Source organism: Furipterus horrens, unplaced genomic scaffold, assembly GCF_987537825.1.
Source record: "Furipterus horrens unplaced genomic scaffold, mFurHor1.1.pri manual_scaffold_17, whole genome shotgun sequence".
Classification (NCBI taxonomy): Eukaryota; Metazoa; Chordata; class Mammalia; order Chiroptera; family Furipteridae; genus Furipterus; species Furipterus horrens.
The window spans coordinates 34,144,975-34,169,963 of NW_028327187.1; the positions used below are offsets into that span (position 1 = coordinate 34,144,975).

Sequence of the window (24,989 nt, forward strand, 5' to 3'; positions counted from 1 at the left end):
GCCAACAGATCTTCCAAAACGCAACTTGATAATAATGGGCACTTTAGTCCAAATAGTCTGTTCCTGAAACTGACTTGGAATCCTGGAATTTATGGCATTCTAAGCTGCCCTGCTGCCATTCAGTCACTGATATATACACAAATACAGTGACAAGATTCGTGAAGCAAAACATACTCCCGATTTGTCTCAATACAACAACTTATCAGCAAAATGCAACACAGGGTGTGGGGTGGGGGTAGATATTAGTATCATCTGGAGTTTCTTTTCAAAATATGCATCCCACCCTCAGAGTACAAAAAAGTAACAGAATTATTAGAGAGTTAAGTGATTTCTTCATATCACTTCCCCATTCACCTTCAGAGATCTTTGGATATCAATGTTATTTAAACATTTAGTAATAGTACTACATTAAATTTAAATAGTTCTAGCACCTCAATAATCTTGTGAGGTAAGCAAGACTTAATTGTTCTTACCTGACAAATGCAATGATAGTAACAGACTGACTGACTTAAGGTCACATGGATAATAATGAGTGATAAAGCTGAAAAGAAAATTCAAGTCTCATCTGTTATGTTGATGGGCTCTCTCCAGTATATCAGGTTTATTATATCTTTCTACATAAAAATATTTATTTTATAATGAATTTTATAATGACCTAGTGATGAAAATTCAGCCTTTTACTACAAGTTTGGCCAATGATCCCAAATTATGCAAGTGTCCAAACTGGATAGTTAAACTTCACCCCTAGCTGCAAACTACAAAATAATGATATCCCATTTACTGCAAGGGGAAACATAGACAACAAAGTTGTATTTATAGTCCACTAACAGAAAGATTAGGCACCTTGTAACCTTGAAATGCTCAAGGACAAATCTGGGTTTTATTATTAATAGACTCTGGAGTCTGAACTTCATAAAGTGACTCTCACAAAACATAAGCTGATGTCTAAACAATTTAAACAGATTTTAAAACTTTCTCTCACCCTTCACATTCTCTATCCATTCTACAACAAATATTTTAAATCCAGCCCTCTGTTTATACCAGAACACTTAATCAGAGGCATTCTCTGTAGACTCACTATACCTATGTGCTGCTACCACCAAGATTCCCTACCTATAACAGCCAAACTGACAATTACCTAAGCTGGTCTCCCTACTGACCTTATCTCTTAAGAACAAATTTCAGAGGAAATGAACGAGTATTTGATCAACTGTCAAGTTCCTTGTGGGCTTGCTGACACACTTTTTTTTTTTTTTCTGAAGAGAGGTGTATACTTGGAAATATATGGACATTTTTCTATCTTGACTCAGCATCTTAAAGGTATATGTTAGCATGGCAATATTTTAGATATGGCAAGGATATGACCTTTCTGTAAAGGTGCAAGCTATTATGTGCTGGGAAATTGCACAGATGCGCAAGCTGGGAAAGAAAAAGTGAAAAGAACTTGATGAATAAAAGGCCGGTGAAAGAAGAAAGTGGGTGAGCACATCAACTGGAAAGTTTGACAGTAGCAAAATCAGAAAAGCACTTACCCTTTTCAGGGGATCTGTCCAGTGTTTGATTTAATAAATGAATAGCACCTATCTCTGAATCCTTTTAAAGGAATATTTTAAGACAAATTAAGTAAATAAATCTTTCAAATATTTTATTAAAATATGAAAGACCATTCATAATTCTAAAAAGCTTTATCAAAAAGGATCTTATAAAGAAACAGGCAAACATAATTCATATATTTAGGATTATTCCAGAATGAACAAATTACAGTAAAAATAGTTACACCTATTAAAACTTAAACCCAAGCTACAGATGATTAAGAAATATCTAAACATATGCATTTTATTTTGAAAGTCAACTTTCTGAATTCCTTTACAAGTTAAAAGCGATGCTTTTACTTCCAGAAAAGGTAAATGGCCCACGATACATATTGCACTTCTGTGGCATCCACGGTAAATGCTCAGAAATCAGATCCTGCCAGCACACAGAGAAGAGCTCTGGCTCTTGGCAGTTCACTAATTATTAACCAAGCTCACCACCACCCACATACAACCCAGAATTCCAGTTTATTAGTTTACAATGAAACGTAGTCTTTTCCTCTGAATCATGGACTCAAGCATTTGAGTTGACTCATTGTGCCCCTAAAAACAGTTGTATCTACACACCAGGAACCTCACTTGCCGTGTACTTATCACCTTTTATTGTTAGTTTCTTACTGTTTTTTAACTACTTTCTCTTGTCTTTTACTGTTTCTTGTCCAAATGGACAGTGAGTTGCCTGAGCACAGGGACCAGGTGAAATTTTACTTCTCTATCCCAGTGCCTTTTGTGTTTGTTGAGTGGATGAATTCTCTGAGCCCTTAAGAAACCTGACATATAATCAAATCACAAGAATCATGGAAATATAAAATGTGAAAAGAAAATACAAAGCCCCATCATTGCGTAAAATGTTGGCTCTCACTTAGGTTGCAGTCACTTGAAATTGTTAAAAATGAACACAACCATAAGCTTTCCAGTGGTCAGTAGGGCTATCTAATGAGGAAACTGCCACAGCCAAGGAGCCACAGCTGCTGAAGCTTCCCCTTCAAAATGAGGTTTAACGTGGAGTAGCAACAACTGGGGCCAATACAGGTAAATGACAAGAAGCCAAGTCCCACTTCATCAGATTCACAATATCATTTCAAATCCTGTAGTATCAACTATAATAACATTTAGAGCATATTTTAAATTGTGGAATTTTTAAATTCCAGATTGGTCTGTGAATTTTACTCTCCAACATCAGAATGCTAGGCAAAAAGGTGGCTTTCAGGATTAAAAGAAATTCTTCGCTTTATCTAGTACTTGTTTTAGCCCACCGTGGACAGCTTCATAAATCCCAAAGGAGCCTACAACACCATAGCTGGTGGAGAGCAGAATGCCCAATGCAGAACCACACATGACAAAGAGGAGGGACATGAACCAGCTGTCTGCCATATAATTAAGCAAGACATTTCAAAATTAGTAGGCATCAAATAATATTTCACTACGAATGGTGCTTTTGAGAAAAACTGAGGATTATTTTTATTTATATTTGCCAAGAATTAACATTAATCTTTTATAAAGCATCATGTTTCCAATCATTTCCCATTCATAAATAGAATAACTGAACATAACCTGTGGAATGACTTTTTCCCAATCCTCATTTCAAAGCTCCTCATTATCCATAAAGTCCATTTCAACTTTAGCATCGTGTTAGATGCTTCCATTGCAGGGCTATGATGGTTGTAGAAATGCATTTGTAGCTCATTGAACCGTGTTATCTACTATATATAAGTTTTGGCATACATTTAAATTATTGAAAATAAGTACAAGATGTTTTATTTTTCTTCATGGGGCTTTCAGGAAGACATCATGATCTCCTTTTCTCCCTAAAGAAAAATAATAAAGAAAATCAAGAAAAGATAAACTTATAAGCTATTAAAATTACTGGTTAGCTCAAATTTATAAGCATAAAATTTTCAGCTGCATAAAGCTCACACAGACACAACCCAGTGATAAAGCTCAAGGAACTAGTATTTAAAACTGAGTTATAAAGAATGGAATACTGAGCAGAAAAGAACAATTAGCCAATTTGTAAATCAGAGTTCTATTTCCATTTCTATTATAAGAGCCAACTATTCATTAATTTAATTTACTGCTTGAGTCTAGTTGTCAGTTTATGCTCAAGCCTGGGTCCCTGTTGGAAAAAAAAAAAGGATATAACAACTCATTTTCTTTTATCATAAATACTTATTGTTTCAATCAGGCATATCTTCTTACTTCAGACAAGTGATTAACCCCTTTCAAAAGATGAGGGAACAATTACATATCTAATGGCTCCAGACATTGGCTAGGGTCATTAGTTTGACCCATGCACTAAAATAGCTTTGCTCAGGAGATGTAACAATTTGTGCCTGTGAAGTAATAAAGTCTACTAATTTCATTTCCTTTGATACAATTTCATTAATTCAGGCACCACAAATTTAGAAATCAGGATCACGTGGGCCAGGCTAACATTAGCTTTTCCCTCCCTGAAGGGAAAAATGTAGCTTACTAAGCAAAGGTAAAGGACACCCAGGTGTTCTCTGAGTTGTCCCATCTTGCACATTATTTGGGTGGGAATTAGTGAAGTGAAATGATACTTATGTTTTGACAAAAGAGAATGGGGAGGACAAGATGAAACGAGAGAGGTTAAATGTTGTGGGCTCATAGGATATTTTACATTTTCGCAGTTTTTTTTAAATAATTTATTTATTTGTTTCTTTATTTTATTTGTAGAGAGAGGGGAAAGGAGAAAGAGAGGGAGAGAAACATCACTGTGTGGTTGCCTCTCACTCGCACCCCCAACTGGGGACCTGACGTGCAACCTAGTAATGTGCCCTGACTGGGAATCGAACCAGCAACACTTGGCTCACAGGCCGACACTCATGGTTTTATTTTTTTTTTTACTGTAAATGTTTTTATTTTTAAATTACAGTTTACATTGACTATTATTTTGTATTAGTTTTATTAAAAGTTTATGTACAGCATATTGAAATCAAAGCATGAGATAATCCCCTCCCCTCTCATTTGATTGCTGGCTACATCTACTTTCTCATTGCATTTTTCTCATAGTACTTCCTTTGAACAGGATGACTCATAGCCTGAGCTTCCAGACTCTGTCAAAAATTAACAGTAGGGTGGGGATCTGGGAGGGAAAAAGGAAGCGTACTACGAAGTACAAACTTCCAGTTATAAAAGAAATCATGGGGATGTAAAATACAGCACAGGGAACATAGTCGAACATATTATAATAACTGTATGATGTCACATGGATACTAGACTTACTGTGGTGATCACTTCATAAGGTAATAAATGTTGAATCACTATCTTGTACACCTGAAACTAATATAATGTTGTATTTCAACTATAATTAAAATAAAAATTTTAATATTAACAGTAAACCATACCTGTAGTACTTTGTGTAGTTCTAGCTGAAGACTTCTCAACTGGATACTGCAGAGGTATTATAATACCTTGATCTGGCTTCTGAAATGCTGAAATGAGATTTTTTATTTTCCGGAAAAATCTTTTATGAACCCCAGGTGCTGTCTGGAAAATAAAAGGCCAAGCAAATTATTCACCTATGTCATAATGATATGAAAAGCCCTGCAAAATGTGTGAGAGATGCTTGGAGCGGTAACATTTGTGTAGCTTGTTCAAATATTTGAAAACATAAGGAAGAAGAAAAAACAACATCCCAGAAGACTTTACTTCGGTTGGCTGAATTTCCCTGCAAGAGGAGCTAATGAGCTGTCATTTCTGTTCTCCCAAGGGTGGTATTAGTTTTTACAACCTCTTGCTCATTGCCTTGCCCTTCCTGCTTGCTACCCATCATACATCCCGAACCTCTAAGGGTATACAGACCATTACCCACAATAAATTCACCAACTTAGAAGGTGCAGTTAAACACAGAAAAAACACAGATTCTACAGGTCATTAACAAAAAGCCTGAAGAACAACAGCAACAAAAAAAAGCACAACCAAAATCCCAGCACCACCATGACCAACATATCCTCCCTGTCATCATCACACAATATAAAATGCTACACAGGAAATTTAAATTGACTGCTATGATACACACAATGCATGGCTAGTTAGTCCGTATACGCTCGCCTCACAACATGTCCTGCCTCATCCTTCACACTAAATTTTTCCTCCTTGGGAAAATTCCGTATTCTCCTCCAAAATCAGTCTCTCCGATTAACACTTCACTGTGACAAAGTTTCATGTGTGACACGAAAATGAAAGACTATATAAGGTCATCCTTATTTATTTGTTTGTTTTGAAAAGATCATTATTTGCAAGTAACTATTACAATGTGTTCCTTTCCTCACATCAATCCTCTTGCAAAGACAGAGCTTGGAATCAATAACAATTTCCTGCAAAGGCCTCTGAGCCAAACTTTAGGCATCAGCTCAAAACTGTCATTTTATATGAAATAAAATAGTATTGCTAAAAGCAATGGAACAATCACTAGTTTTTTTTAGAAAGTTGTTTTTCAACTATTCCATTTGGAAGATTTTTGAGGTGGGAGCTGTTTGCTGGCATTTAATGAGAAAACATTCAGACTTCTGCCAACTAGACTAAAAGCTGAACATAGTACACTGTCCATAGTAACTCTTGGTCATTTCCTACATGAGGGTAAGTAATTTTTCATTGAAGGCACAGGAAAAGTTCTTTTGTGCTTTAAATTAGTGTCCAGTCACAGCCTCACACAGATCAGAGCATCAGTAGCCATAGGCCACTCTCGCACTCAGTCCCACTCCTGTGACAAAAACACCTTCCCAGAACTCTGCCTCATCCGTGATAACATGGCCATTCTTACAGGGGTCCAAACAGTTCGTTGGCTGCAAGATAAAATCTTCAAATTGCAAAGACAGGTTGTAGGCATAAAATACCTCCTTGTATCTTCCATAGAGCACCATTTTGAAAGCACTTTCCCATTTCCTTCCCCTACTAGTTCCTCAGAGATGGGCAGTTATTGGCTGATTTAGTTATTCCTGTTTGACAGGTTAAAACATAGAAATACAGAGATAATTCGCCTTGCCCAAAGTTCCACAGATGGCCAGAGTCAGAACTGGCTCTAGATACCAGGACCTAGTCTCTTGTCTTTCACATCAAGACTGAACCAAACATTGTAGTGAAGTTAGAATCACCAATCAGAAGAGGGCCTATACACTCCCTCAAGGTGGAAAGGTTCCAAACCACACATCTTCTTAGCTGTTCTTGTGGCTTGTAAAACCATTTATCAACAGAAGCAACTTTTTTTATGGGGACTTATAAGCAGTTAACACTTGATTATCCACACTAACAGAGAGGAATAGCAGCACTGAATGTACAAAAACAATTTGGACTTTGGAGGAATGCTTCATTGGCAAATGGTTGACCTCATTTATAGTGCTTTACTTAGGTTAGTAAGTAAAACTATTTAGCACCATCTGATGTTCAAATATTCAGAAAACCCCAAAGACACTAAAGTTAGCAAGGGGAGGTTAGTACAGTTATTACAATGTACTGCTAGCAATGCACATAATAAATGATAGGTGACTGTGTGTAGAATTCTCTGAATTAACAGTATAGCAAAATTTTAGCCTCAGTCACATGAGTGAAGTTAGTACACTAGGCAATGATAAAGCCTAAAAGTATATTGAAAACTAGAAATTCAAATAAATATTTGGCTTTCATAATTCAATGGATCCAGGGTTCAATTTCATTCCACTCTTTGAAACAAACCTCACAACTAGATTTCTTGCACTAACCTTGCACAGAGGATGAAGAGCTACTGCCGTAATTTTTCCTGCAGTGTGGAACAAAAGCACTGTGGCAAAAGCACTGTAAATATCTCTCATTTGCCCAACTTTGAAAATATATTTACCACAAGCATTGTACAACTGACAACTCCCATCCTGTCACTGAACTCAGCTGTTGTTTAGATTTGCACATTTCCCACATTGCTGTCTCTTAGCTCTCCATGGAAACCTGTGTTGGACCACAGCTGGTCTTCAATAGGCTCTAGAGAAATTTCTTCCAGTCAGGTGATATGAGCTCTGAGAATACACGCTAGTTTAATATCCACCTTAGCAAAAACACAACTCAGAAGGCAAATTTAACAGACAGAAAAAAATGCAATGTATATTTCAAAAAAAAAATAAATCTAAAGAGTCTTTTTTTAAAAAAGCTAGTTTCTTTTTGGAGAAAACATGCCAATCTTCTGCTCTCTTGGTGCAAAGAATTACAATATCATTATATAAACAAGGTCAAAACAGACAACAGCATGAGACAATATTAATGTTCAATAAGTCCTGTCTTCCTTAACATGATCACAAGCATGTAACAATCTGCATATGATGTTATACTTGAATGAAGGAAAACAAGTTTGAAGACAAGATTTGTTAATCCCTAATAATTTAAGATCCTTTCCATAAAGAATATTGTTCAGCAGCTGAAGGCATTTCTCTAGGGAGAAGAGCTATGTCAGGTCAAATTACAAACAAATATATGTGTAGATATCATACACAACTACTGTTAATAATAAATAAAATTTAATTTCTTAGTTAATTGTCTCTGCAGTAATGCAGAGAATTTTTTAACTAAACAAGTATAAATAGTTTTAATTAGAAATGGTACTCGTTTTCCTCTAATTATTATTGCAATATTAATTATTCTGATATAAAGCAACAGTGTGTTTGGAAACTTGACCAAATTGATTTCAGTAGTTCAAAACATTTATAGTCTGCAATTTGTGCTTTCTGGTTTACTGATAAATTGGTGAAAGTTAGAGCTATTTCAATTTTTTTAATCTAAGATTTAGAGTTTCTTAAATGCAGAGAGTGATTGAGTTATTAAAAGAGGCTGATATTAGCATTTCTGTTTTCAAACAGCTCATAATGAAGCACTCTCAATATAAAAACAGGCTGTTATAAAGGGTCAGATATCAGAGCAGGCATTTGAGGTCAAAAGTTTTAGCTGTAGAGATGTCTGCCTTGGTAATATATGACATACTACCCTCATGCATGGAAATAGATTCATTCCACAAGCATTTCTTGCAGTGGTACAGTGACTTTCAAATGTTTTCAAAGCCGTCAAAACCCATTTTCCTAATGAAATCTTACTCAGAGGTCTAGCTGATAAGCAAAATAGAAGAGAACTGCTCAGATTAAAGAAAAACTGCAGACCCAAAAGCATACCTACCTAGGTCCTTCTCTGCCTCTGCAAACCCCCAAGCAAACCCAATGTATCCAGGTAGAACACTAGGATTTTTGCAAAACATAGCTTAAAAACCACTGCAGTGTTCCCTCCGTCCTTATTTCACCTCTCCATGTCCTGCCCACTTGGCTCAGCTGGGAGTCCTGCCTTCACACAAAGAGCAGTCCTGATTGCCCTAATACTTGGCATACCCTCCCTTCTTTGAACTCCTATGGTAAGTAAGGTAGCACTGGATTATACACAATTATACTGTTAGCAATTTGGATGAGTTCAAATTTTTGAGGGCTTACTATGTTCTAGGTTCTGTAGCTAAGAGCTTTATATGCATTACCTCATTGAATCTTCAAAATGAGCCTATGAATAAGGAACTAATTTTAGGCTCATTCTACAGATGAAGAAACCGGTTCAAAGAAAAGTTAAATAACCAGCCCAACTTCATAGACCTATCAGGGAGGAGAGTAGACCTGACTTGGAGCCTAGATCCACCTGACAGCAAAGTTCAGGCTCTCACATGGCTATTTAATTCATGTTGTAGCTCCTCAAGGGTATTATAATCTTTTAGAAAATAATCTCCCATAGCACCAACACTCATATTAGAACTGTTTACTAAACAATTGCTGATTTAATTATTGTACACATTTTTTATGTGCTTTATAAAAGTTTGACACAATCCTTGAGCTTTTGAAAAAATCTTTTCCCCAAGGTGAGACCACTCCATACAATGGTGGTTATGGTTGAACAGACCTGGGATCAAAATTCTCTGAAGACTTATTTATTTATTTATTTATTTATTTATTTATACGGAGAGGGGAAGAGAGGGAGAGAAACATCGACATGTGAGAGAAACACAATTGGTTGACTCTCACGTGCTACCAACTGGGGACCTGGCCCACAACCCAGGCATGTGTCCTGACTGGGAATCAAACCGGCAACCTTTTGGTTCATGGGCCGGCACTCAATTCACTGAACCACACCAGCCAAAGTTCCAATGGCTTCTTAATGATCCATGAACAATTTTGGATTGGAGCTTTAATTATTTGAATCTGATGAATATTTGGGGTGTGTAGGATTTTACAGATCTTTTATGAAACCAGTCTAAATTTCAAACATCTCCCAGATACCCACAGAAGTAAAAATAAATAAATAAAAAAGCTATACCTCCGCACTCCAAGAACCTGTTTCTGTCTGGGACACTCGGTATGTATAAATGTAACCTTGATACCTGTGAAAGAATAAACTCCATTACTGAAAAATTCCAAAAGAACAAATGGATGCTCTTGGTTTGAGCTTGCCTATTACATATAAATGTTACATATACTGGGACACACATATATGGCACCATGAATTCATAGGAGAAAAACCTGGAGAATCTAATTGGCTTGCATATTATATCCAGCTAATCACAGTTTCCAGTAAGCTTTCTTTGTCTTTTCCTTTAAAAAAAAATATGGGAGCTCACACTTTTACAGACACATCTAGTTGGACAGAAAGAAACTAGAGACTTGTTGTAACTGGTAAAAATCATGAATTATTAAATAAATTTAACTAAGTGTAGTCTTATTATTTTTAAGTACATATAGAGCCTTAAAGTGAAAACATCTCACTGGAATAAGGTACTATCAGGCCCACTTAAAATAATAGTAATAATAATAATATTAATTATAAGTATAATTAATATATTCCTATGTTACTTTATAGTATATTATAAAATAGCAGTAACAGCAATTTGAATTAAAAAGGAGTCCTGCTAAAGTACTTGAAAGCAGCTTGTCCTTTCAGATGGGATAGATATCCATCCTCCCTCTTTACTCAGCGTGTATGCATATTGTATATCTACATATTTTGTCTTACATATTTTATTTCTACTATATACCAAGAGTTTCATGTGTTGTATTAGTTTGTTTAGGCTGCCATGGCAAAATGCCATAGACTGGGTGGCTTAAACAAAATAAATTTATTTTCTCACAGTTTTGGACGCTGGAAGTCCAAGATCGACGTGCGAGCAATATAGGTTTCATTCTGAGGCTTCCTTTCTTGACTTGTAGTCAGCTGCCTTTTTGCTGTGTGCTCACATAACCTTTTCATGTGTGAGCATGGAGAGAATGCTCTCTCTCTCTCTCTCTCTCTTTCTTTCTTCTTATAAAGCCACCAATCTTATTGGATTAGGGCCCCACCATTATGACCTCATTTAATAACCTTAAATACTTTCTAAAGACCCATCTCCAAATACATCCACACTGGGAGTCAGGCTTCAATATATGAATTTGTGGGGGACTGGATTCAGTTTACAGCATTTCAGCACTGGTGCCCCCAAATTCATGTTCTTCTCACATGCAAAATACATTCACTCCCAACAGCCCCCAAAGTCTTAATTCATTCCAACATCAACTCTAAAGTCCAAAGTTTTATCTAAATACCATCTAATCAGATTTGGGTGAGACTCAGGGTATGAGTCATGTTGAGGCACAATTCTCCAGATGTGAATCTGTGGAACTAAACAAGTTGTGTGTTTCCAAAATATAACAGTGGGACAGGCATAGGACAGACATCCTTATTCTAAAATGGAGAAATAGGAAGGAAAAAAAGTCAAAGGTCTCAAGCAAGTCCAAAACCTCATGTGGTCAATTGCATTAGATCTTAGTGCTTGAGAATAATCTTCTTTGGGTTGATACTCTGCCCTCCAGGCACACTGGGTTGCACTGTCACTCCCACAACTCTGGGGGTTGGCCCTGTCCACTCAGCTCAGTTGGGTTCTCATCCCACCTTTGAAACCTATCTGGAAGCTGACTTACCTCCCTGGGCCTGTGCTGGGAGTTGTATTCCTGATGATCTCTGAATCGACTTCAGGGCCATTCTTCCCTTTTCTTGAAAGATAAAGGATATCTACAGCCAAATTGCTCTATTGTCCTCCCTATTCCCTGTGGTCCAAACAGGCAGTGTGTCTCTGAGGCATTGACCCAAACTCGCTTCCTGGCTCCTGCTGAAACGGTAGTTAACATCATGGGTAGTCCTCTTAAGCAGTGATTATCTGGCTGCACCCTTGGTGTTCTGTCCAGAGGAAGCTTTCTCATTTTTTTTACCATATGGGTAGGCTGAGAATTTTTCAAATCTTTAAGTTCTGATTTCTTTCTGTTTATCCATTCTTTCTTGAACTCATCTTTCTACCTTTGCTTTTTACTATAAGCAGTCATAAGGAACAACAGTGCCCCTTCAACACTTCACTTAGAAAATTCTCCTGCTACATATCATTTGCTAGTTCTACCTTCCACAAAAAATGAGAACAAAATTCAGCTAAGTTCTTAGCCATTTATAACAAGGATGTCTTTTCCTCCAGTTTTCAATAACATGTTCCTTATTTCTATCTGAGACCCCAACAGAATGACGTTTAACATTTACAGCTCCACCAACATTATGTTCATGGCAATGTAGGCTTTTCTTAGCCTGCACCTCCAAATTCCTCTGGTCTCTACCAATTTCCCAGTTCCAAAGCCACTTCCACATTTTTAGGTGTTTGTTACAGCAGCACCATACTTCTTGGTAACAAAATATGTCTTAGTTAGCTCAGGCTGCCATAGCAAAATGGTTTAAACAAAAGAAATTTATTTTCTCAAAGTTCTGGAGGCTGGAAGTACAAGATCAAAGTGCCAGCAACATAGGCTTTATTCTAAGGCTTCTCCTGGCTTGAGCCACCTTCTTGCTCTGTGCTCACATGATCTCTTCTTTGTGTACATCTTTCTTCTGCTGCTTCTTATAAGACAACCCATCCTCAGGGCCCCACCCATATGACCTCATTTAACCTTAATTTCTTACTAAAGTCCCAGTCTCCAAACACAGTCAAATTGGAGGTTAGGGCTTCAACTTATGAATTTGATGGGAACATGATTTAATCCATAGTGCATGCATTATCTCTTTTGGACCCCACAACAATCTTATGAGCTTTATATTGTGAAATCATTTTATAGATGAGGGAACTGAGACTTGAGGAGTTAAATAACCAAAGCCACAGTAGAGATCAAGCAGCAAAGGATTTGAATCAGGCCTATTTGTCTCTATAGTCCCAGCTCTTGAGCCCCACACTATAACAGTTATAGATTATTTATTACATTTTAGTATATATGGTAATGATACTTAATTTGCATAGTAGATTTTACTTCATATAAAAGTAAAGTAAACTTTGTGCTTAACTACTTCAAATTATGAATCTGAATCTGGATCAACAGAGTTTTAAGACATTTTCTGGTTGTTATTCTTAGGCACAAATTTGGGTCAATATAGATCCTTGGTTAGAATACGTGCTGAATTCAGATAAAAATAAATGTGTTTAAACTCAAAAGAACTGATGATTCTAAAGCATTCTAAACAGGTCATCCTTAAGTAACTGACCTCATTTATCATTAACCACCTTTAGAACTAAGTCTTTAAATATGTGGATTAAATTACTATATATTTAATCCATCAATACTAATTACCTAAAGCACACACAACACAAAAAAACCTCGTTCTAATCAGGGTCATTCTATTTGTAAACCCTCCCCTTCCCCAAAAAGATCAATTTAATCACTGGTGTGATTACAAGAAATGTTTCATTTTTGTTATGAATGTTTGCCAGAATATTTAGAACATACATAAAATAGGTTGATATATGCCTATGTATGATATGCTAAACAAATATCAAATATTACATTGTTAAAGTCCTTTGTTTTTTTAAGCAATTAAAATCTACCTCAAAGCCCATTGATTTCAGTAAGCACCCTATAGGGAATAAGGCAAGAGCTTTGATTTCCATTTTTCACCATGGGAACTCAAACATAAGGCTTGAAATGATTTCCTTAAAGTCACACAGCAAAATGGAGATATAGGCAGGCAAATAGGTCCTTAGTTCTATTTTCCCTCTGGGAAGTGATTAATGGCAATAATTCAGTACCATTAAAGGTGATGTGGAAAGGCATTATTTAAAACCTGAGCAAAAAATGAAAGCAAAATTCTAAGTAACTAGTTTTCCACTTTCTAAAACAGTGGGTCTCTTAAAAATACAATGAATCTAGCTCCCTACTATCATTCAGCCACATTTCATCAAAATAAATGAGTCTGTTTTGAAAATTGTTTCCTAACGAATCTGATCTTATCTCACTTTCAGTTAAGCAGCAGGAACTGGAGTACCACTTCAAAGGTCCTTGCCTCCTTCAGCTCTGAACAACCCAGTGTCAGTGACACACAAAATTTCTTGTGATTAACCCACCTAATATTAACAATTTCCTACTTCCCAACCCCTCACATTTCTGAATGAGCAAAATTCTTTCACCCTTTAGATAAGCCAGTAGTTTACCTCTTCCACTTTCACGTTGCTGGAGTAACTGACCAAGGAGGGATCTCCTATAGTCAATTCTTGCTGTCATATGTCATGGACAGAAGAGAACTAAAACAATGCAATTCCAATTACATTCCCAGGGCAGTACCATCGGCATCATTTAGGAGCTTGTTAGAAATGCAGTATTTCAGGCCCTACCCCAGAACTGCTGGATTAGAATCTGCATTTCAACAAGATTTCGAGGAGTTCTCTAAGAACATTAAAGTGACTAAAACGCAAAGAGAATATCCACCCCTCATTGGGAATATTCATGGCAATTTCTCCAAAGTCAGGCTGGCTCCTATCATTCACCCAGGACACTTCTGGTCATCTCCCCCAGAGTCATGAGTCTATGATTTAAGAATGCAACTTTATTTAAATATAAGCTTTTTAAAATTGTTTCAGTTCATAGAGCAGTGTTCCTGAAGCATTTACTCCTGCTGCCCCAACAAGATTTTATAGTTTTCTTTTCTGTAGCTTGTATTATGAAATTATAACTTTATAATACAAAATTCAACTAAAATATTGAATGCACTTTTTCCAAACTAAACATAGTCTCTCCCTGTCCAAGGGGGAAAAAAATCACTGTTCTAGCAAATAAATTTTCAAATTATAACAAGAGCAATAAAATTGTGTGTATTTCTTACCTAATAGCCTTGCATATCTTCATATACACTCCAAAGAATCAAAAGGCAAAAATAATTTGACAAAGATTTTCAGAGTAGTTCTATTTTAATGATACAAAAATGGAATTAATCTAAATATTTCTAAATAAGAAATATTACTCAAAATAGGAAATGACAGCAGAAAGAATGGTTCAAAATTATACTAAAATTCAAAGGTATTGGGGTCCTATATTTTTCAAAAAAATTTTAAGCACATGGTCTATGTTGATATAAAATGACTGTGTAAAAAAAGTGGACACAAGAAGATGGCACGCTGATTACAACTGTTCAAAACTCTATTCCTGTATGTATATAAACTAGAAGTAAATTTAAACTAATATAAATGTGTTGTTGCACATTAATTTTCCTTATAAATGACAAAAGTGACTAACAACATTTTTTAAAAGAAAAAACAAAATTCCCACTTGGAGCTTTACAAATCTAGTCTATACAAATCACAAATCAGAAAAATATTATTCACTTTTTAAAATGTTTACATCCCTTTCAGGATTATCTTTCCTGTGACTGTCAATTAATACAGACCAAGAATGTAGTGTAATCTTAACTTTGTTCCTCTAACAAATCCTTTGTCAGACTTGTTAATGAGCCTGGAATTTAAATTTTATCATGAAAAGTTTTAGAAAATGAATAGTTGGTGGAAAACAGTAGGTTTTTTTTTGTCATTGCCATTAATTTTCTTAAGTAATATTTTGCATTTTAATGATGACAAACATATGTTGATTCAGTCCCTGCTGATATTAAAACTTGACTTTTTTCCCCCTCAAAAGTGGTCCCCAACCCTTAAAAATGTGTTCTGGTTAGAAATGGACAAGAAGAAAGCAATGTGACTCATTTCTTATTTTCTCAAGGGGTCAGTGTTGGGGACAGATTTTTATTTAGACCAGATGAAACCACATCAATTCCTTCTTTATATCACTTCAAGCACTGCACAAATGAAAAAGGTTAGCTATGTCTGACTTCTTCATGACACTGCAAATAAAGCAAGTGTGTGTCCATGCTGTCTATGTCTATACAAACCAATGCTGTATGCAAAGTTTAAGGCAAATTACAATGTGATGAATTTTTTAACAAATATTTCAGAACTTTCATATCCAGAGAAATGGTATCCAATTCAAAGTCATCATTATTGATACCGTACTCTGATTCACTTAGCTGCTGAAGTCCTGTGTCCTGGTGTTTTACTGTGAGCCTTTCTCACACCCCTCAGGTACCGTACCTTTGCCTTTCCCTCTCCTAAGCTCCAAGGGCCCTTCTTTTGCTTCTGTAACTTGTTTCCTGAGCCTGTGCAACCCAGCTGGCTCACTTCTACTACCTCTGTAACTTTCTAAATAAACTTTCTCTTATCATCTGAGTTCTTGGCTCAGGATTCTTCACTGAAACCAAGAGCCGAGGTCCAATTTTGCTTCCAACACCACCAGTAACACTTCCAAAGGAAGGATCTGTCTTCAGACCCTCCACCACTGCCTGGCAATGACCTCACTCAAATGAAGACAAAGTTCCTTGCCCTGTGCTCAAGCCTCCCCATAAAAGCCCCACTGGCTGTATGCCTCTGTTTATCTTGGGGTGGCAGCCTGGTTCTAAGGAACATTGCAGTGTGAGGTGCAGCAGACCTGATGTGGAGCCCCGTGCATAGTGTGTGGGCAAAGGGTTTTGCAATCAAGTAGTCTGTGATGAGGTAACAGACCCACAGAGGGAAAAGACTGGCCCAGAGTCAAGAGCGAGGACACTGCCCGGGCACCTTATCTTCCTCCTACTCCACCCTGCCTCCCCAGGAGACTCGGAAATCAAACCTACATTCTACGATAAGAAAAAGCTTTTTAAAGGATGAGCAATAACGAAGCTATTAAGATAACCAGTGACTAGACAGAAAAACGAGCCCTGGCTGGTTTGGCTCAGTGGATTGAGCGTCGGCCTGCGAGCTAAGTGTCGCTGGTTCGATCTTCCAGTCAGGGCACATCAGAGAAGGAAAACTCTGACTCCAAAAAACCTCCGCTGCCTTGCGGCATACCTCTTCAGGGGAAAGGCTAAGGGAGTAAACCCCGACAGAAAATCCGGAGCCGGAGTCCCTAAGGCGGTTTGACATTGTAGTCAACACCGGCAACTCCTGCGGCGCACCTGAAGCCAAGCTGTATTGACTCCGTCTTTCCCTTGGACCCTTCAGCTGCGAAGAGAGGGGGGGTCTGCTGCATGGGCAACAGCAGACCCTCCATATCACCCTGCCCAGGCTCTGTAGCTTCAGCTTCACTGGAGAGGACACTCCAGCGTCATCGCAAGATGTCGATTCAACACGGGAGGAGACAGATACCGTGTCACTCCCGAGTTGGACTGCACAGCCATTCTCGGCGGTGCAGATAGACTCTTAAGAAGCTACACCATCGTCTCTCGAGACGGACGGCTGCCAACGACTCTGATTCAAGAAGTTTCTGAATTTCCTATGGCCCAATCTTCATTCTTTAAGAGTGAATTTGAATTTTCAGAACTGTCAAAAGGCATTCAGATTCAAGTCTGTTGGTAAAACTATGTAATACCAGTTTTGATGAGTCATGTCAATAAATATAATCTCTTCTTCTGAACTGTCACATGACATTCTATTTATGTACTCCTAGGATGGTTTAACTTTGTATTACAATTTTTTATAGATCTTTTATTTATAGTAACAAATATCTGCTGCATTCTAATTTTACAGATATTAACACCTGCAATAATCCTCATAAACAACCTTATGAGGTAAATGCCATTCCCCCTTTTCACAGATAAGGAACCGGAGACACAGTAAATTTAAGCAACTTGCCTGAGGTAAAACAGCTACTTGAAGGCCACGGTTGGGATGCATATCCAAACAACCTGGCTGAAAGATCTGGGCTCTCTCTTATATCAGGGAGAATGAATTAACAAATTGATCTTAAGGTGAAACCAAAATATAGTTCCAGAAAGGGAGAAAGTCTGCTTGGCCTTTAGGCTGGAGGTGTACACTGAGGGGAAGGGAGAAGGGGACTGAAGGGAAGAGGCCGGGAGGGGAGAGCCCAAAAGAGGTCAACTCAGATAGCCGCTTTCTTTAAGCTAAATGAAATCTTCAGATTAGTATTGCAACTTCAATTTTATATTTTCAGTCAGAGTCAGCACTTAATTTACTGGCCTGTGAATTGCCCATTTGGTGGTTTATATGCTGCAAATTTAATCCTAGGTTGGTCTTCAGGTTTGCTCTGCCATTTATACATTGTACTCAGATAACCCAAAATAATTCTTGTGGTGACACTAAAGCACATATCCAATTGTATTCAAAAACTGTAAGTTAAGTTATAATTTCTCAATCTTTCAAGTCTTTTGCAACATTGTTTCTCTCTTTTATACTGATAAATTGAGATTTTATTTTGTCACCACTCCCTCTCCCATTTCTCCAGGTAAATTGTTTGATAGGCACTTTATTCCCAGTCATCCTTTAAATCTTCAAGGACAAAAAGATAATTATCCTTTTATCTAAGAATATATATGTCAAGTGACTTTATTATGTGTCCTTGAAGCTAAAGAATATAACAGCATTTCTTCTTTCAAATCTTCTGTCAGATAAGTAGTAGAGTCAGATGTGTACAGAAGGATGTTAATTATGGAAATAAACTATTTCTTCAAACAATCATTTTAAATATTTTAAACTTGTTTTTCTCTTTTTACCATCAAACTATCCCAGTGGGCATTTAGGACTTTCCCAGTGGTTATCTATCTTGAGGGTGAGAAGGGAAGAAACATGAGAGCTCATATGTACCTTAGTGAAAAGAAACTTGTTCTGTCTGGAAAACCAAAAGAATAAAATAAAATAAAAACTATTTGCATTACTAAGAGTATTTTTGTATACTGGTTGAATACCAGAAAAACACATGAAGTCAATAATTTTCCTGTGCAACAGAAAATATAGTGGGAAAAGATTACACTTATGATAAAAACAAAAAAATCAACATATTCATACACATGACAACTAGAAATAAACTTAAGAAAAATATGCAAGACCTACAGGAAGAAAGCTACAAACTTTATTGATGGATGTAAATGAAAAACATCGTAAATGGAGAGACATGTCAGGTTTTGGGATGGGAAGATTAAATTCTTTAAAGATGACAATTCTGCCTTAATTTATTAATGAGTTTAATATAATCCCAATGGGATTCTTTTGATTTAACAAAATTATTCTAGATTTCATCTTGAAGAACCAACAGATAAAAATAGCAAAATATTTTTAATGTATTAAAATATTATGATACTGTAAGTGTCCAAATCAATTCTTCCCAGAAAGTGCCATCTTACTATGCACATTATTTCCAGCTAAAAATAAAAAACTCAAGAAGTTTTTTGTTTTTTGTTTTTACTTCCCTCTTATTTGCCTAAAGGAATGCAGGTAGAAAAACCTGCTTCTGGAAGGGAACCTTAGCATGTTCACTTTAGCACATATGAACTAAATGTGTCAGGGAGGATCCAAGCAATATTTGTCTGATAGATTCCCATCTGTGTCCCATTGTTCTGGGCGGCTCAGCAAGAAACTGTTCACCACATGTGTACTCTTTTTCATGCACCTGTGAGTTGCCTACTTCCCCCTTGAAGTCCCAGTCCCCTGCCTCCCTCTCCTGAGTCCAGAATGGCATATAAGCCTCAACGGCCCAATGTGTGATAAATTTGGTCATTTTATACTGTTAATTTGCCTCGTGTTGATTTGATTATTAGTCCAACCAGAAAAATTTACAATGGTAGAAGAAAAATTTGTTTTTCTGTCCCCACAATACTATAGTGCTGGTAACACAAGAAGAAACAGATCAATTGAGCGAAATAGATTGTTGCAAAACAGTAACTGTTATATGTAAGAATTTAATATATGGTAAAAGAAGCTAATAAATCAATGGGGAATCAAAGGCCTATTTATAAATTATATTGAGACAATTGTTAGCTATTTCAAAACAAAATCAAATTAGATCCTTTCTCCACATTAAAATTCTAAATTGAATTAAAGAGTTATATATAAACTAGCCAAACCATGAATTTAAAACAAACACTGAAATAGTTTTATGACATCTTTGGATGAGAAAGAACTTTCTAAGCTGGGAAGCAAAGAAAGAAATCAAACAGAAAGAAAATAAGTGATGGATTTGACCACTAAAAATGTTAATTTTTTTGTTTGTCAAAGAAAAGTATTGGCAAGCACCAAACTAGGAAAAGATACTTTTAACAGACCAAGGATTAGTGTATAAAAATCCATAATGTGTTAAAAAAATACTTATATCCAAATGGTTAAATGGACAAAGTACACAAAGAGCCAATTCATGAACAAAGAACTACAACAGCTTATTAACCATATAAAAGATGCTTAATCACTAATCAAGTAAATATGAAATAATGAAACACCAAATTTCAAAGAGAATTTTTTTAAAGAATTCTCAAATCTAGGAAGGGTAAGGTGAAATGGACACTCTCATGTGAGAATATATATGAATTGGAAGAATCATTTAGGAAAAAATATTTGGTGATCCTGGTTACTTCAAGAATCCTAAGTTATTCATGTTTTTGACTTAGAAATTGCACACCTTTAAATTTTATTATAAAGAAGTAATCACAAATACAAGGAAAACTTTATGGACTGAAATATGAATCATAATGGAATTTATAATTAAAAAAATGGAATTACTCAAATGTCTAAAAACAGACGACTGGTTAAGGAAAATATAGTACATTCACTGGCTGGACTATCATGCAACCATTAAAAATAATGTTTGAAAATTTTTTGTAAGAACATTATATATAAATGGAGTTTTTTCATGCTAAGTGGAAAATGCATCAGAATACAATATACACACACGTGTGTGTGTGAAAAGCAATTTTAAATTAAGATATAGAAGAAAAGCCACTTAATTTTCAGTAATAATTGTCTTTAGGTTATAAAACTATAGATGGTTTTCCCCTCATTTCCATTATCTACATGTTTCAAATTTTCTATAGTATGATTAGATATTAGGAACTATTTCTAATAGACTTATTATACAAAAATCTAGATTTATTTATTGAAAGTAGAACAACTTCTCACTTTCACTGTAAGTGAGCAATCTTAGAAATAGAAAAGTTCTTTAGCACTTTATGAGATTCAATTTCCCAAAATTGAACAAGGGAAAAGGACATATCTGATGGCCATGACTGGGGGTTTAGAACTGGGGAAAAGAGCAAGCATAGTTTTAAAGTATAGCTCACAGTTTTAAAGCATATACAGGGTGTATTCCTACAATAAAAATAGAGAAACTAGGAGGTGGAGGAGGGCGCAAGGGGGATAAATGGTGATGGGCGGAGACTACACTTGAGGTGGTGAACACACAATACAATGTACAGATAATGTAGAATTGTTCACCTGAAACCTGTATAACCAGTGTCACTACAATAAATTCAATTAAAAGGAAAACTACAGAAACTAAATCTCAATCAAATCTTCTTGGATAATGGGAGTAAACAAAAGATAGAATAAGAAACTACTCTGAGCAAACTGAACAATCACTGCATGTTTGTTAGCAATACCTTCTTGTTCATGTGTATATGACACCATTTACATTGCTATTTCTATTGCACATCATCAGCACACACATTTTGGTTTAAAATGAGTATGTGGTTTATTTCAAAATGAAATGTGATTTTGTTACTACAGCATAGTACTAAAACTGGGGGAATGAAAGGTTTATATTTATCAAAAGGGACCCGTGGCTCAGAAAATTTTACATACTCTCATAAAAGGCAATGTATCCTTGTGTCTTCCCTCTGCAGTACAGTCTGGCAGTCACCCTCTAAGACTTGGAGGCCCCAGTCTGCCCATCAAAAGATGCTAGGGGAACTCCCAATTTGCTTACTGTTTTCTGCTACTTCATAAGGAGGTTTGCATGGAAAATTAAGAGTCATAAAAAATGCACTTATGCAAGATTCACTTCAGGTGAAAACTTAAATGTTTGAGAATTCCCCACCTGCCTAAATTAATTTCTTATGTGGTCCAGGCCTACATGGGCAAAAGGCTAAAGTTGTCCTGGTGTCTTGTGTATTTTACAAACAGCAATCAGATGTAGAAGGCTGGGAAAACATTTCTATTCCTGTTTTACAAAAAAACTTTTTACAAAAGTTGAGGGACTACTCCATTTCCACACTCTGGCCTACTCATGTATCAGTCTGTCGCTCTTTGCAGTAAAGAAGAGTATTTGTTTTGACAGTTCATTCATTAATTCAAAAATATATATTGAGTGCCTATTATGTGCCTCATAATGCCTTTTATGTGCCAGGCTGTGTTTCTTGTGCAAGAGAGAATGTCCCTTCCCTCATGAAGTTCACATTTTAGCAGGAGAGCCCAGCAATAAGTAAACAAGCAAATGTCAGGTAGCTTAAAGTTCCTTGAAGAAAGATAAAGAGATACAGTGTAACAGGGACAGGAGAGGGCATTTATATTAGATAAGGTAGTCAAGAGGCAGAAGGAGCGATAAGTGCAAAGACCCTAAGTGGAGAGCATGATTGGCAAGCTTGAGAAATGACAAAAGAGGCCAGTGTGGTTGAAGCCTTAGACAAATCTTATAACACACACTGTGCCCTGCTCTCCCTTCCTTGCCCAGGCTTTTTTCTTTTCTTTTTTTTTTTTTCCTTGTAGGTTAAGAGGTGTATTATGTCAACTTCGCTAAAGAAGTTCCTTTCTTGGTCCACTCCCGCTTCCATCTTCTTTTCATAAGAACAGGACCTGAGAGTACTACTTGGTTTTATTTATTTGTTTGTTTATCTATTTTAATTTATTTTTTATTGTTTTTCTATTACAGCTGTCCCATTTTTCCCCCTTTGCTCTCCCTTGCTCCACCTACCTCCTCCCTCTCCTACAGTCCACCCCCACCCAGTTGTCCATGTCCATGGTTCATTTATACTGGTTCCTTGATTAGACACTTCCCCTTCTTTCCCCAACTATTTGGTTTTCATCTACCTTCCCCAGTTTCTGCTTAGCAAAAGCAATAATATAAGCAAGACATAAAGATTTGAGTCCAAGAGATTGAATAGTTTCCGTGTATTTCACTTGAAGCCTTTATAATAAATGCATTTAGCATGATCTGAGAATTGCCACAAACATGATCTCAACCACTAAAAAAGTAATAAATAAATAAACAATTAAAATCCTCTATTACCAGCATCAGTGTAATCTTTCTTCACCAGCCCAGAAGGTACTTCAAAACTTTGCAGTATATCATTAGGTACTGAAAATACAAGCAAGCATTTTTCTTCATTTTGTTTCTATCTAGAACCTACTGTGCAGAACTGGTGTTTTCATGGGTGTTTTTCTCCTGCTGACAAAAAGTAATTCAGCTACGTACTTAGACATGCCCCATGAGTACTGAAAGAAATTGACTAAACATAATAGTAATAATAATATTATTATTATTATAATATTCACAGAATATTTACTATGTCTCAGGTCCAGTGCTAAATTGTTTACCTGAATTATGGCATTTAATCCTCACAATTCTATGGTGTAGGTAGTTATATTATACCTATTCTGTGAATAAGAAAATTGAGGAACTAAGAGATTAACTTGCAGAAGTCACAAACCTAGCGTTGGCCTAAGTCTTAGATCTGTGTGACCCTGGAGCCCTGAAGCAGAGACAAAGTTGTGTCTGATTCAAAATGGGGCATGAGACAAAGACATGCCTAGGCGAAGGGCAAAGCTGATTCATAACAAGGGTGTTTTCCCTCCGTGTCTTTCACAATTGTTGTCTGTCCTAGCTTTTATCAAGAAGGGGTCCTGCCCCCGACACAACTCTTCTAAAGGAGAGGCAGTTTTACTCACAAACATCCCCTTCTCAACAACCCGACCTAATTGGGATTGTATTCTTCAAGTAATAAATTTAGTTTCTTAGCTTGCTTTCTCTCCCTGAATTTGTTGGTCTTCCTTTGGGATTACACCTCCAAATTTATTTAAAGAGAGCTAGAAAGAAGCTTTTTCTTTTATCAGGAGCTGGTGGGCCCAAATCTGGCCATTGTACCATCCCAGGGCTCTACTTTGCTGGCCTCTACTAGAAGTAAAAACGGAAGTCTGGATCCTGTGTCTTACTCTGACCAAAGGCAAATTCCAGGCTATGTTTCCTCACTCAAAAGGGCTTTCTCTACAGCTGCCCCAAAATGTCCTAGGGAGGCCTTTCTTGTGATTGGGAGGCCCGGGAAGCAAAATCCCCAGTGAAGGGGCTAAGCCAAATCGTGGTCTGCCATGGACCTGAGCTGGACCTGAGGAAGCCCACAAAGCCGTCGGGTGGGCACTGAAGGAGGCTCCTGCCACCTGCACATTGCCTGCCTCTACCACCCCTGCCCACTGCCCATGCCCACCCTCTGCAAGTCCTGGCCCGGCAACAATGATGTACTCACAGCACACACAAGCAGTACACGCCTGGGACAGTCTCACTGTCCCTCAGCAAATAGCTTCCATCCAGACCATGGGCAAGCAGGAGCTTCTCCCCTGTCTCCCGGCTGATTTTGCCATGATACACAGCCATCGCATCCATGGCCTGATGGACTCTTGGGCGGGCCAAGGTGTGGACCAGGAGGAAGATGCTGCTGCTGCTGCTGCTGCTGCTGCTGCTGCTGCTGCTGCTACCAGGCAGGAGTCAGCAAACCTGACTCCCAGTTTAGCCAGATGTGCAAAAAAGAGAGAGGAGCACCGGAACAACAGGATGTTGTCTACCTGCTCTAAAACTTCCTTCTCACACTTCAATTAAAACCAGCTCAGCAATTTAGCAGCTTGGTTATTGCCACGGGGTGCCATCCCATACCCGCCCACCCCACCCCCCAACACAGGGTTTATGTGGGAGAGGGACAACAATTAGAGGAAGGTCCTTGCAAGATTTGGGCCACACAACCAATGCACATGTAGAAGAATGCTTGGTAATGCTTCTCTTCTTGCAGTTTTCCCAGGGGCCACCAGGGATGACTGAGTTTAAGGGGTTGATGATAGAGGCAAGTTGTATGAGGCCTTCATGTGGGATGGAAATGCACTGACAGATAATGAAAGGGCCCAAACCTCTGAGGGCAAAACACAGAAACTATCAGTACTGTCAGTGTGCGATCACTACTGAACATAGCAGGAGACCTCTACAGAATCAGAAACCATAGGTAAACAAGGGACTTGAGGCAAATGCCTCCTTTCCCTTCCCCTCCCTCCTTCCCTTC

General features: G+C 37.2%; 1 protein-coding gene across 1 annotated transcript; it reads right to left on the reverse strand.

Annotated features, from left to right (window-relative positions):
* Window positions 1-1,717: 1,717 nt before the first annotated feature.
* SH2D1A (SH2 domain containing 1A) lies at window positions 1,718-24,496 on the reverse strand. The gene is made up of 4 exons (XM_090264527.1): window positions 24,189-24,496; window positions 9,918-9,981; window positions 4,961-5,102; window positions 1,718-3,400 (listed from the first exon to the last, which is right to left on the reverse strand). Exons 1-4 carry the CDS (start codon window positions 24,323-24,325, stop codon window positions 3,360-3,362), a joined length of 384 nt encoding a protein of 127 aa, XP_090120653.1. The 5' UTR covers window positions 24,326-24,496; the 3' UTR covers window positions 1,718-3,359.
* Between the last annotated feature and the right edge of the window lie 493 nt (window positions 24,497-24,989).

Bases quoted from the DNA above. Each gene is read 5' to 3' on its own strand.
- SH2D1A (XM_090264527.1), bottom strand. From the start codon at position 24,325: ATGGATGCGATGGCTGTGTATCATGGCAAAATCAGCCGGGAGACAGGG. The intron at 9,982-24,188 runs GTGAGTACATCA...ATTCTTTCACAG, and splicing joins GTGTACTGCTTGTGTGTGCT to GTATCAAGGTTACATTTATA. The intron at 3,401-4,960 runs GTATGGTTTACT...ATTTTTCTTTAG, and splicing joins AACTACACAAAGTACTACAG to GGAGAAAAGGAGATCATGAT.